General features: G+C 46.9%; 1 protein-coding gene and 1 gene segment (V, D, J or C); both read left to right on the forward strand.

The window, feature by feature from the left end:
* The window catches only part of LOC120989007, a 769,594-nt gene that overhangs the window by 319,248 nt on the left and 436,654 nt on the right, over nucleotides 1-13,692 (forward strand). For 2 of the 7 annotated variants that reach the window (XM_040416849.1, XM_040416847.1), the window contains exon 3: nucleotides 1,626-1,635. The exons of the other annotated variants lie outside the window; for them this stretch is intronic. In XM_040416849.1, the coding sequence (XP_040272783.1) occupies nucleotides 1,626-1,635 (10 nt within the window). The remainder of the gene's footprint in view (nucleotides 1-1,625; nucleotides 1,636-13,692) is intronic. 7 annotated transcript variants of the gene reach the window in all.
* The window catches only part of LOC120989010, a 369,628-nt gene that overhangs the window by 57,857 nt on the left and 298,079 nt on the right, over nucleotides 1-13,692 (forward strand).

A 13,692-nucleotide genomic window follows, 5' to 3' on the forward strand; every position in this document is an offset into this window, starting at 1 on the left:
ATGGACTTCCCCACACTGCAACACTTAGCCAAACACAGCACATTTAACCCCATCCTCCCCACTACATACAAGTCAGCAGAAATGCTGTGGTCCGATTTGTTGGCACAGGCTTGTAGTTATGACAAGCTTTGTGTTAACAAACGGACGGTGTTGAACAAGGTCACCAAACGGCTTTGAATGCTAGCCAAACTCGTTCATACGTTTGAGGCTAGCATCTGTAAGCCAAAGGAAGTGGCGCTGGTGTCTCAGTCAACGGAGACAATTCCTCCGGCCATTCACTGCCAGTGCTGTGCCAGTAATTCGGACCAGGTTTCTGCATTGCAGGCACAGCTGGCAGAGAATGTGCAGTCTACTGTTGACCGAGATGTGCAGGTGGCTAGGATAGAGTCACAGTTAGTAGAGCTGCAGAGGCAGAAGGAGGAAATTGAGGCTAAGTTGACTCAGTCTTATACTGAGGTCAAGGCCTTCAAGGAGCGGACTGCCTCTACTAATGTGACGGTAGCCAAATTGAAGGCTGAGGTTGCTGTAAGGTCCCAGCTAATGTCTGGCATGCAACAATTTATCACCAAGTTGGTGCCGGCCCTTTTTTTTCCGTAAAGCCAGGGTCGGAATCTCCCAAAATGTTGCCCTGTGCAGGGCCACAAGGGTGAAGAGTAGTCTGTGACCGGTCTAATCATCAGACCAAGCCGGTCCAGACTAACAGAGATTTTTCCCTGACTTTGGGAAAAAGAACTGTGGTGAAGAGTGCGTCCCTGAGGATGGTACAATTCAGGAGAAGGGAGCACGGCTGCAGTGTAGATGGACCTGGGCCATGCAGAGCAAACTACAGATGTTTTGCATGTGGTGGCCTAGGTCACATAGCGAGACACTGCAAAACATATAGGAACATAACACACAGGACAGGAAACCAAGTCACGTGTTTCAGGTGTGGGAACAAAGGACATATTGCAAGGAATTGCCCTTGTGCAAGTAATTGCAATGTGTCCAATAGTATCAGCCAGGTAACAAATTGTGCAGTGGGGTCTAGTCAGCCTGGCCATAACAGGGTTACCTCTCGGCAGCATCACCAGCTGCTGAGGGGTCACAGTGGCCAAGCTAGGCTAGGCAACATTTGACACCCCTGTACTATTTGTTACACCGTTTGTTCCCTGTGTATGTCCATGTTGTGTGTTTTTGTTATCTGTTTGTAAGTTTTTCTTGATGTTGATGGTGGTAGTCCTTGTCTACGGATGTGTTCTACCATGCTGATTTATGTAGTGTGTAAGTCCCATCTGCTGTCTTTGTTTCATTCTGTGTCCCCTTGGAGTGGAACAGTGTTATACTGTGGATCGAGAACGTATAGGTTCGCAGATAATATCACACAGGAAATCCTGCTGGACGGGAGAAGGCATAAGGACCTTCTCCATGCAGCAACAAAGGATGATGTGATATTGTTCTGGGCAACCAGGGTCTCAGATCGATACGGGTAACACTGTTTTGCTCAAGGTTTTCGGTAGGGCTGTGTTGCGCTGGGGACTGGGGCGGACAGACAACATTGGTGTAATGTTGTGCTGCGCACTTGATTTTAGTCCGAGCAGGCAGCACAGCTCTGATAGGGATTGGACGCAGAGTGTTTGGCAGCAGAGTGTGGACTGGGTTCTTGTGTTGTGGGGTCCTGGGGAGCCAGGGCATGACTATGCCATTGGTTCTGCGGGCCTCCACAAGATGGGATCACAGGGGGAAATCGGCCTGGGTACACATGGGTGGACAGGGATGCGGTGCCATCAATAACAAGATGGTGCTTTGTCCACAGAACTCCAGTTATCCTAACCTAGTAGGGTGGCATCCTTATCTGTTGGTGCAGAGGGATGTGCAGCAGAGGACGCTATCCTCTGAAGGTAGGGTGTTCAGACACCAGTGTTGGGATAATGAGGAGCCCTGTGAGACAAAGGGCAGCCCAATACCTTTCTCTACCCATGGGTCAAAGGTATTGGTGCTGGAAATTTTCACATTTAATTGCACTGTTAGGGGAGAAATTCCCCCGGGAGCGCCTGGTGTTTTCTTCTGCCATAGGTGTGATTTTATATGGAGCGGAAGAAAAACCCAGGAGATGCCACAGAAGAGGCCAGCTATTCCCCCTGACACTGTTGTGAAGCTCCAGAGGATCCCACTGGATTTTGGCAACTAAGCGACCTCTGCCTAGAGGTGTTTTAGAGATGGAAGAATGTGCCACAATCCAGCGGGAGCATTATTTAAGGCTCTGGAGGAAGACTTGGGAGACGTTCGGGTGGAAGAACTTATTCACTTGTTTCACCCAGTGAAACTTCTTCTGGTTCTGGTCATCGTAATCGGAGGGTCAAGGGACTTACTGACCAAATACACCAGAACCAGACAGAACTTTACAGAACTATCCGGAGGAGGAGGCTCAGGACATAACTCAAACATTGTTCCTGTAGCCAAATATTGTATGGACACACTTTGTTTCCTATGAGGGTTCGGGACGTATAACTTGTACTACCCCGAAACCCCATAGCACATTGTATTTATTGATTGTGTTTGTTGTTCGATGGTGTACCCATAGACACTCTAGGTACAAATGTGTGACAGCCCACACCCAAGGAAACTCGCCCAACACACTGTGGTGAGTTATTATTTGGCTGTACACATTTGCATCCTATAGTCGTTTCCCATTGACACAGGGGTACCTACCTGTGTCTTTGGAGGTGTAGAGATATGCCAGGTTGCATGAGTCTCTATGGGTACACATACATATATTGTTTTGGTGGTGTTGGGAGGGATGTGACATGTGTTTTGTGTGAATGGGGATAAGGTTAGGTCACAATAGGGACAGGCATCATTCATTTGCCACCTTGAACCCTGGAACGGTGAGGTTCTTAAGGGAAGGGCTGGATGTGTAGTGTGGCAGAGGTGTTCTCCGCAGTAGAATTTAGGTACTATGACATCACCGCTTAAGAGTCTGACCTGCCTTGTAAAGACCTATTAATCTGTCCACGGGAGAATCGCACCCATCAAGATGGAAACAGACATTGGATAGGAGAAAGTTGGGACTGAGACTGTTAGGGTGAACCCGCTCCAGAATTGGGGGGGACGAAGATACCTGAAGATCGGCAGAATTACCGAGAGACTGTGGGGGTGTGGTCACTCCAAAGTAGGGGTGGCCGACACCAAGAGACTGTTAAAGAAAGGCCAGTTAAAGACTGTAAGGGTGAACCCGCTCCAGAATTGGGGGGGACGAAGATACCTGAAGATCGGCAGTATTACCGAGAGACTGTGGGGGTGTGGTCACTCCAAAGTGGGGGTGGCCAAAAGCAAGAGACTGTTATAGAAAGGTAAAGACTGTAAGGGTGAACCCACTCCAGAATTGGGGGGGGACGAAGATACCTGAAGATCGGCAGAATTACCGAGAGACTGTGGGGGTGTGGTCACTCCAAAGTGGGGGTGGCCGACACTAAGACTGTGTCACGGCTGAGGATGGGGAAAACCCTCAGCCGTGCGATGCTCAGAAATGTCCGGTCGCTACTCGGCCAGGGCAACAGCATTAGGGAGCAGGTCACCTCCTATTGCGTCCCTAGCACTGACCCCGTCTCCTGTCCGCATGGGCCGACCCTGATGGTGGGAGGACTCATACACTGGAACCTAATAGTCCCTGGAAGCCCTCAGGACGGCCCTGAACTAGGAGGAGGGTAAGACTACCTATTCCTCCTAGGCACGGAGGAACAGGGGTCTCACTGGCCAAGCAGCAGGGAGAAGGGGAACAAGAACAGCCTATGAATATGACAGGTGAACCTAACTGTTCCACACTAACCTGCCACAGCTTTGCTGACTGGAACCTGTGCTCAGGAACGCTGTCCACACAAACATAGACAAACAGCACACACATAAGAACACAGAGGAACCAGGACATTCATAGCTGCAAACAACCAAAAGCATTGGACATAAACTAAACATCAGGGATAAGGATTTTATGACCGGAAGGGTGGCCCTTACTGGAAGGATGGTAACCAGCAGGAGGATGTCTCCAGCAGCATGGCTGAAGCACCCTCTGACTACTGCCTTCCACTGAGGCTTTATAGGGCCAAGTAGCCACACCCACAGTCAGACACACCCAGTGCACACACACACTAGGAAGGAGGTTAACCCTTCCAACACCAGGGAAGGGAAAACACCACTTAAAGGGGACGTGCACACAATAACATAAAACCAAGTGCACACATACAAACATCACACGAAACCGCATGCACAACATAGCAAGCTGCAATAGCACAGCTCAGACTGCTATGCTGCCACATACATACTGTTGCCAGTGGCAACCACAGGTGAGGCAAATACCACAGCCCTCACCTGTGATTGACAACCAAAGTAAACCGCTGACAACCGCATGCGGTTCAGGAGTCACGGTCATAGCCATGGCCGTGACAGACTGTTAAAGAAAGTAACCGAGAGACTGTGGGTGTGTGGTATCCTAAAGATGTCAAGAAGAAGACGGGGTATCCTGTGGACGGAGGAGTAGGTTACGGTGAAGGGCAGCTCGGAGGAAGCTGGATTAGGGATGTCTAAGTGCCTAAAGATCAGTGTGCACTACAGTTCTTCCTGAACTTCCACCAAAGATGGGGTTGAAGGGGGGCAAATATATCTCAACCCGTTCCCCCATTATATTGTCGTATTATCCGACAACAGGGGGATTGTTGAGGAACGGTTGAGACGTATGCATATATATCCATGCATGCCTGCAAACACGTGCGGGCATGTATGGTATATATGAGCATACATCAACCACAGCATCATGGGACGATGTGCGCAGATGTGCCCAGCATCTGCGCACGTCTGCCCATGGTGATCCCCAGGGGCTCATGGTGGCCCCTGTGGGAAATATGTGCCCCCTTATATTGTAGGTGCTTGTGCCCTCTTATATTGTAGGGGCTTGTGCCCCCTGATATATATGTATGTGCCCCCTTAATAGATATATACAGGGAGTGCAGAATTATTAGGCAAGTTGTATTTTTGAGGATTAATTTTATTATTGAACAACAACCATGTTCTCAATGAACCCAAAAAACTCATTAATATCAAAGCTGAATATTTTTGGAAGTAGTAGTGTTTAGTTTGTTTTTAGTTTTAGCTATTTTAGGGGGATATCTGTGTATGCAGGTGACTATTACTGTGCATAATTATTAGGCAACTTAACAAAAAACAAATATATACCCATTTCAATTATTTCTTTTTACCAGTGAAACCAATATAACATCTCAACATTCACAAATATACATTTCTGACATTCAAAAACAAAACAAAAACAAATCAGTGACCAATATAGCCACCTTTCTTTGCAAGGACACTCAAAAGCCTGCCATCCATGGATTCTGTCAGTGTTTTGATCTGTTCACCATCAACATTGTGTGCAGCAGCAACCACAGCCTCCCAGACACTGTTCAGAGAGGTGTACTGTTTTCCCTCCTTGTAAATCTCACATTTGATGATGGACCACAGGTTCTCAATGGGGTTCAGATCAGGTGAACAAGGAGGCCATGTCATTAGATTTTCTTCTTTTATACCCTTTCTTGCCAGCCACGCTGTGGAGTACTTGGACGCGTGTGATGGAGCATTGTCCTGCATGAAAATCATGTTTTTCTTGAAGGATGCAGACTTCTTCCTGTACCACTGCTTGAAGAAGGTGTCTTCCAGAAACTGGCAGTAGGACTGGGAGTTGAGCTTGAGTCCATCCTCAACCCGAAAAGGCCCCACAAGCTCATCTTTGATGATACCAGCCCAAACCAGTACTCCACCTCCACCTTGCTGGCGTCTGAGTCGGACTGGAGCTCTCTGCCCTTTACCAATCCAGCCACGGGCCCATCCATCTGGCCCATCAAGACTCACTCTCATTTCATCAGTCCCTAAAACCTTAGAAAAATCAGTCTTGAGACATTTCTTGGCCCAGTCTTGACGTTTCAGCTTGTGTGTCTTGTTCAGTGGTGGTCGTCTTTCAGCCTTTCTTACCTTGGCCATGTCTCTGAGTATTGCACACCTTGTGCTTTTGGGCACTCCAGTGATGTTGCAGCTCTGAAATATGGCCAAATTGGTGGCAAGTGGTTATTTTGCGCCTTGGTGGCTATTGACTTTTCTCAGTTCATGGGCAGTTATTTTGCGCCTTGGTTTTTCCACACGCTTCTTGTGACCCTGTTGACTATTTTGAATGAAACGCTTGATTGTTCGATGATCACGCTTCAGAAGCTTTGCAATTTTAAGAGTGCTGCATCCCTCTGCAAGATATCTCACTATTTTTGACTTTTCTGAGCCTGTCAAGTCCTTCTTTTGACCCATTTTGCCAAAGGAAAGTTGCCTAATAATTATGCACACCTAATATAGGGTGTTGATGTCATTAGACCACACCCCTTCTCATTACAGAGATGCACATCACCTAATATGCTTAATTGGTAGTAGGCTTTTGAGCCTATACAGCTTGGAGTAAGACAACATGCATAAAGAGGATGATGTGGTCAAAATACTCATTTGCCTAATAATTCTGCACGCAGTGTAGGTATATAATGCCCCCTGTATCATATTATGCCCCCTTATCATATCCCCATACGATATAAACCCCCCCCCCCTCCCTACATGGACACAGATGCATCAATGTAAATGTGCCATAAGCATTTACATTGATGTAATCTGGGTGAAGGCGCCAGGATGACCAGACAAGGTCCGGTCATTCTGGTGAACTCAAAAGGATTCAAATTCAATAGAATTTGAATCCTTTTGCTCTAATTATCTGCAGCCTTGCTGGAGATAATTAAACATAATAGAGAGAGAGGAGATACCTCCGCTCACTCTATTATGTGCATTCTGGCATCGCAATTACCATTGCGATGTCCGGAATGCTGAGAGCTACAGGCGGGAGATCAAAGGATCTCCCGCCTGTCAGCAAGTGCACGCGGCCCTGCGGCGCGCGTGCAGGGACGCGCGGGCAGGCGCGGTGACGTCATCTCACCGCGCCGGCCCACGTGTCCTTCACTGTGGTGCGCGCTCGCGCGCCGCGGTGTGGGCGGTACGGCAGTGCGGGCGGCCGGACATATAAGTCCGGCAGGCCCCTGCACTAGTAGTTAGGATCGGGGCCCCCACTGGAGAACGCATCGGCGCTCAGGACATCGGGACCCCCACCTTATAGAGGAGCGCGTCTTGCGCTGAAGAGAGCCGGCCGCCCACTCTGAAGAAAGGAGACCCCCTGGACTAACGAGCACCCCTAGACGAACGAGCAACCCCTGGACAACGCGCATTATTCCTAAGTACCCCTCTGATACCCCCCTACTATATACCCCACTATATACCCCCCTACTATATACCCCACTATATACCACCCCACTATATACCCCCCTACTATATACCCCACTACTATATACCCCCTTGCTCACTCACTATATACCCTCCTACTATCCCCTGGTAACCCTCACCCCCACTATCCCACCAACGCCTTAACCCTTGTACCCCTGAGCACCCCTGATACCCTGTTCCCCCTCTGGTTAACCCCTGCCATACCCCTATGGAGCTGGTTAACCCCTGCCATACCCCTATTCCCCTGGTAACACCCCTGTTACCCTGTTACCCCCTCTGGTTAACCCCTGCCATACCCCTATTCCCCTGGTTAACCCCTGGCCACCCTGAACCCTACTGATACCCCTGGTTCCCTGTGTGCCTGCTCTCCCCTGGTTAACCCTGTTATCACCCCCCATAGACCCCTGAACCCTGGTGGCCCTGCTGGTAAACCCTGATTAACCCCTGGTGGTTACCCTGGTCCCCTACCCTGGTTCTGTAGAGCATGCTTCTGCTCTGCAAACAATCCTCTTTGGAGCATGCCTCTGCTCTGCAAACAATTAATTAACCCTTCGTCGTATCCCGTAGGGACAGTGAATAGTCAGGTGGGGTGGGTTCATATACTTGTATGTGTGAACTGTATAGTTAATTTGTGGGTGGAATATGGGAATGTGTAGGGTAGTTGAGTTATGTATATTTAGTGCTGTATTGTTAGTATTGCGTGCGTAGTGTATTGTTAGTAATAAATACTGTTACTTGTAACTATCTGTGTAACGTGTAGTTATTGGCGATAGTTAGTTAGTAAGGCGCATGCAGTTAGAATAGCGACTAGTGTAAAGCATAGCGAAGGTATTGTTATTATATAAAGGCATAAATGGGCGGAGTTATCACTAGATGGCTCCTCCCATTTATGCATATAAATTATTGATATTTGCATAAATATTAATGATTAATATTCCCCCTTTACATAGCCTTAATGTCAGGAGCCAGTATTTGTGCGACCGCCATCGCAATTTCCTTGCTGGGGAGCTCTAACTCCTGAAGCTGCAGCAGCTGCTGCGAGTGTGGAGGTGTTTCTCCCCCAGAATTATCTGCCTCGGATAGCAAGGGGGGCTGTGAGGAGGAGCGGGTATTTCTCCGCTTACCCTCCGCCATCTTGTCTAGTCGCGGCTGTGCTGGATGCCGCGGTGGTAGTGGAGAGTTCGTCTGCGGGGGGCCGGTACGGACTAAGTATTTGTCCATGTGTCTCCCGACTCACAATTGGAGACAACGATCCGGCATCTGGTCCCGGTACACCCCCGATATGTGGCAGGGTATGCGGAGCTCTTCCACCTCGCGTCCTCACATGTGCGTGCCGGAACCGGAAGTCGAAACTCACTTTTAAAGGCGGTGGGCTGCTGTGAAGCTCAAAGTTAAGGGGACAGGCTGCTGTAGACATCCCATCGTAAGGAGGAGTGGCACTGTGGGGGGGGCAGTATTAAGGAGTAAGGGGCAGTAGAGTTCACTGTTAAGGAGGTGGTGTGCTGTAGAGGTCACAGTTATGGGGGATACTGTTGATATCTTTTAACGACACACAGAAACATTAAATGAAATAGATTAAATATACCCGTGCGAAGCCGGGTCCTTCTGCTAGTAATATAGATAAAAGTAGAGCACTGCATTGAAGTAATCCGTGCATTGAGTACTGAGTACTTTTTTAATCAGCATGAATTTTACGCAGGGTTGCTAACTGAAATTTCTGGACAGTCTGTAAAAACAGGTGTCCGTGAAAATAAATAGATGAGTCCGTGATTTTTTTGAGGCTGGTGGCTCTTGACTAAATAATTTTGCTGGTAATTATCATCATTGTACAGCTCACAGAAAATGCTGGTAATGAGCTCTTATCAGTATATTGAGCTATAGACATGTATTACTTATTACCCCTATAACCTTTATCATTTATTATTGATTTCCAGTTTGTCCATAAAAAATGTTGGCTGCCCATGATTTTTAGAGAAGTTGTAAAATTCTGGTTGATAACCCTGATTTTAGAAAATCAAGAAAATAATTATTTTTAGAAAGACAAGGGGGAGATTTATCAAGACTGCTATTCCCATAAGCCAGACGTGATCCCCTGTGTGCCAAAGTGAGATGCACCCAATTCATAAAAGGAAGTGTCTCACAATGGTATTTATGATATAGAGAATGTTAATACAAGCCACTTACTAATGTACTGTGATTGGCCATATTGTTTCCTTTGCTGGCTTCATTCATTTTTCCATCACATCATACACTGCTCGTTTCCATGGTTACGACCATCCTGAAATCCAGCAGTGGTGGCCGTGCTTGCACACTATATAAAAAAGTGCCAGCCTCTCTGGTGACCAGGACCGTTGGAGTGCACATAAGCAGGAATTCACAGGAGCTCCTGTCCCGGTCGCCTTGTATCTGCGCTGCAGCGGTGGCCATAACCCCTGGAAATCAGCAGTGTATAATGTGATGGAAAAATGATTTAGCCCAGCAAAGGAAGCAATATGGATAATAACAATACATTAATAAGTGCCTTGTATTAACTTTCTCTACGTGATAAATGCCATTTGCTGAAGTGAGACAACCCCTTTAAGAGACAGATGCCTCTTAAAGAATTAGGCACATCTCTGCCACTCCGTGCTCCCGAAACTCAAATCGACACCAGCTCTAACTTAATTCCAACGGGCTATGATAGGCATCACCCATCCTATAAATAGTTAATAAGTTGTTATTGCGGGATAACCTCTTTCCCCTATAACATTTTTTATAAATTGTAGCTAAGCGTCATTTTAAAGCTGAGAGTCTGAACTTTAAAATAACGCCAAAGCTATAGATGTGGCAGGCGCAGCACTATGAAGTGCCTTTTGCGCTGAGGCATTAGAAGAATTTTGGTATCTCTGACTTTTTGTCTAACCAGACTGTATGTTACTCTGTAATTCCTCTAGTGCCGTTCTATGGAAACAGTAGGTTTAAAGAGCACAACAAATGCTTGAAATAACTTCTTTATTAACTTCCGCAGCAGATGGTCCATGTACATAACACGCGTTAAAAAGATATCACAAAATGGCAGTATGATTAAGATGGTGGTTCAACTGTTCAATCTTGTCATTCAACATAAAATGGTCGATATATTTCTCTCTTGAGAATCTGTACTCTCACTAAGTTATTTAAGCACTTTATGATCTCTCTGAAAGGTATATCTGAGGTCTAACTAATAGTTCTGCTTGCAGTATGCAGTTAGCAGTAACTATTTGCAGATTGGTTGAGTATGATCTGGTATGGTTATGTGCAATTTGGATTGCAATATGGAATCTGAATGCTTGGAATTTGTAGCTTGCAATTTGTATTTGCAATTGTATGGTTAAAATTGGTGGAGCTGTAAGTAAACACATATATATCTAGTTCAGTATACAGTTCTAAACACAATACTAACAATATGAACATTATATAACTGTTTTAAAGGGATTCTGTCCCCAGGTTTCACCCCTGTCAGCTAAACATATGCTGATGTTCAGGGCCTCATACTGATTCCTAATGTGGGCTTCTAAATGTGATCTGTAGCCTTATTTTGCTAAAAAACTGCTTTTACTAACCTGTCAGTCAAAGAAATAAGGTGCCCAAGGGGATGTGAAGTGATGCAAGGTGCCGGCCGCACCCGCCGCCGTTCGTGCCCAGCGCCGCCTTTTCAGACTTCTGCGCCGCCTCCTAATCCTCTGTGCCACCTCTCGCTCTCCCTCCCTCCCCCCTCCTGCTGTAAGATCTCGCGCGTGCGCACAGGGCTCTGAGAGGCTGGCGCCAGAGTGCAGGTCATACAGGGGGTTGAGCGAAGTTACACTTCGCTGTAAGAAGCCAAATGGAGAAGTCTGCACGGGCGCATCAGGCAGAGCCCTGTGCGCACGCGCGAGATCTTACAGCAGGAGGGGGGAGGGAGGGAGAGCGAGAGACGGCACAGAGGGTTAGGAGGCGGCGCAGAAGTCTGGAAAGGCGGCGCTGGGCACGAACGGTGGCGGGTGCGGCCGGCACCTTGCATCACTTCACATCCCCTTGGGCACCTTATTTCTTTGACTGACAGGTTAGTAAAAGCTGTTTTTTAGCAAAATAAGGCTACAGATCACATTTATAAGCCCACATTAGGAATCGTGATGAGGCCCTGAACATCAGTATATGTTTAGCTGACAGGGGTGAAACCTGGTGACAGAATCCCTTTAACTATCTATTTTGGCCTCTTGTTCCCATAAAACTCAACTCTCAGTGGAGTGAATGTCTCTTCAGCTCCTGTCTCTGGTGAATAATGATTCTAGCAGCAGGAGATGGGGGGATTCCCATACAGGCTGTGTGTGAGGCTGGCTGTGATTGGTGAAAACTCTTGCTGTGTGAGAAGCTAGCTGTGATTGGTCTAGACTAACTCTTGTGATTAACACTACTCTTTCTGTTGTTTCTGCTGTGTCACTGTGTACATATGTACAGGAGCCCACACTCCAAACCGGGCACCGTACAAACAACACATACAGGAAACCAGCTCACCAGTAACTGCCTGGACCCCCATGCAGCAAGATGCACGGTGGCCCGGGGCAGCGCAGCATACAGACTATTGGTTCACCACTCCGGGAAACCAGCCCCCTTCAGGAGGAAGACAACAAACAGGGGAAATGTCAAGAAATCATGCTGGAAGATATTACCAAACATACCAGACATGGAACACCAAGCTAGACATTACAACACACCAAATCATAACCCCACACCAAACATACAACACATGTAAGGGAGGGAAGACATCGCTGGAGACCTCGATGTCCCACTAGGAGGCCCTCACTCTGGGCCTTTTCAGACTTTTCATCTGTTGGTGTTGTGCATCCTTTTCAGCTTCCCTTTCAGCCATCAGTTGGCGCTGTGCGTCGATGGCAGCTTCCATTTCAATTTGTGCTTTCTTGACAGCAAGTTGTTCAGCTAATTCCTTTCTTTTGGCTGAAGTATTTGAGGACTCTGATATATGGGTGGCCCTCATGCTAGTGAAGGAAGTCACACTTGAGATTGTGGTACCACCTAAGGACCTAACATAGCCTCTCATAAAAAGCTCATTCATTCTACGTCTTGCTTTAACTTCATCATAGTTTTCTGCAGATTATAGTTCTCTCATGAGCTTTACCAAACCTTTAGTGACTGCAGTACATGTGTCCATGTTCCTTACAATATCCTGGGAAGGTGTCGTAAATGACCGCAGGTTGACATATGCTGCCATAAGCTCTGATTCTGATTCTTATACTGTCTCTACCATATCACTCAAGTTCCCTTTTATACTTTCTTGCTTTAGCTTTTTTTTTTTTTCCTTTCAGTGCTGCTTCTTGCTCCAAATATTCCAGCATCTTTGGGGGTCAGTTTTCTGACATGTGATGAACGTCTTAGTTCATCTGCTTGGGCTATATTTGTTTGAGGCAAGACTAATGCTGCAAAAGAATCTTCTACCTCAGACAGGTTCCCTTGCTCTTCAACTTCTACTCTATCTATCTTTGTATCCTCTAACAGTGGCATGGCAATACTAGGTTCAGACATTTTACTTTAAATGCAATACTGACAATCAATATGAATATTTAGAGTCCTTTCACTTTAAATGCAATACTAATAAATGCAGAAATAAATGACTGCCACTTTAAATACTTTAGAGTCCGTGTATTACAACCGGTCCTTTGTTTTTATTTAAAGTCTCTTATTTCTAAACACAAAAAATTTCTCTTTATGCCAAAGCCTATATGCAATGTAATAAAAGGAAAGCTTATTCTGAAGAGCAGGAACAAATGTCAATCTTAAAGGAGACGCGTCTTTTCTTGATATGATGCGATGCTTGCGCTGACTTGCGATGCTCTGTGATGACTTGCGATGCTCTGTGCAGACTTGCGATGCTTTGTGCTGACTTGCGAAGTGCTGGCTTGGATACGCTGCTGCAGGCTTTGGGCCTAGTGGCAGGAAACTAGCTGGCTGCAGTTCGTGGTCTCTCCGTGGATAGCGGTGCAGGCACTCTAGCTCTGGACTTTGTCCTCCCACCATGCGTCTATTTCTCTCTCTAGGGATCGCAGGAGGGTTGGCGCTCTTTCTCTGACTATTTTGCCTTTGCCGTTCTGCCACTTTAAGAGTCGGCTGCAGTTTGACTAATGCACACGTTCTATGGCCTTTACGGTAGCTCCGCTGAGATGTCTTTGCTTGCTCACTCAGGGAACAGTTGCTCCGCTGCTCTAATGTGCTCTTTACTGTGCAAGTTGAGGAGCGCTTTTACTTCGCCCTCTGAGGGCATTAGTTCCACTGTGGCAGGCACAGCACTATGAAGTGCCTTTTCCGCTGTGGCATTAGAAGAATTTTGGTATCTCTGACTTTTAGTCTAACCAG

The sequence above is a fragment of the Bufo bufo genome, chromosome 2, assembly GCF_905171765.1.
Source record: "Bufo bufo chromosome 2, aBufBuf1.1, whole genome shotgun sequence".
NCBI classification, from domain to species: Eukaryota; Metazoa; Chordata; class Amphibia; order Anura; family Bufonidae; genus Bufo; species Bufo bufo.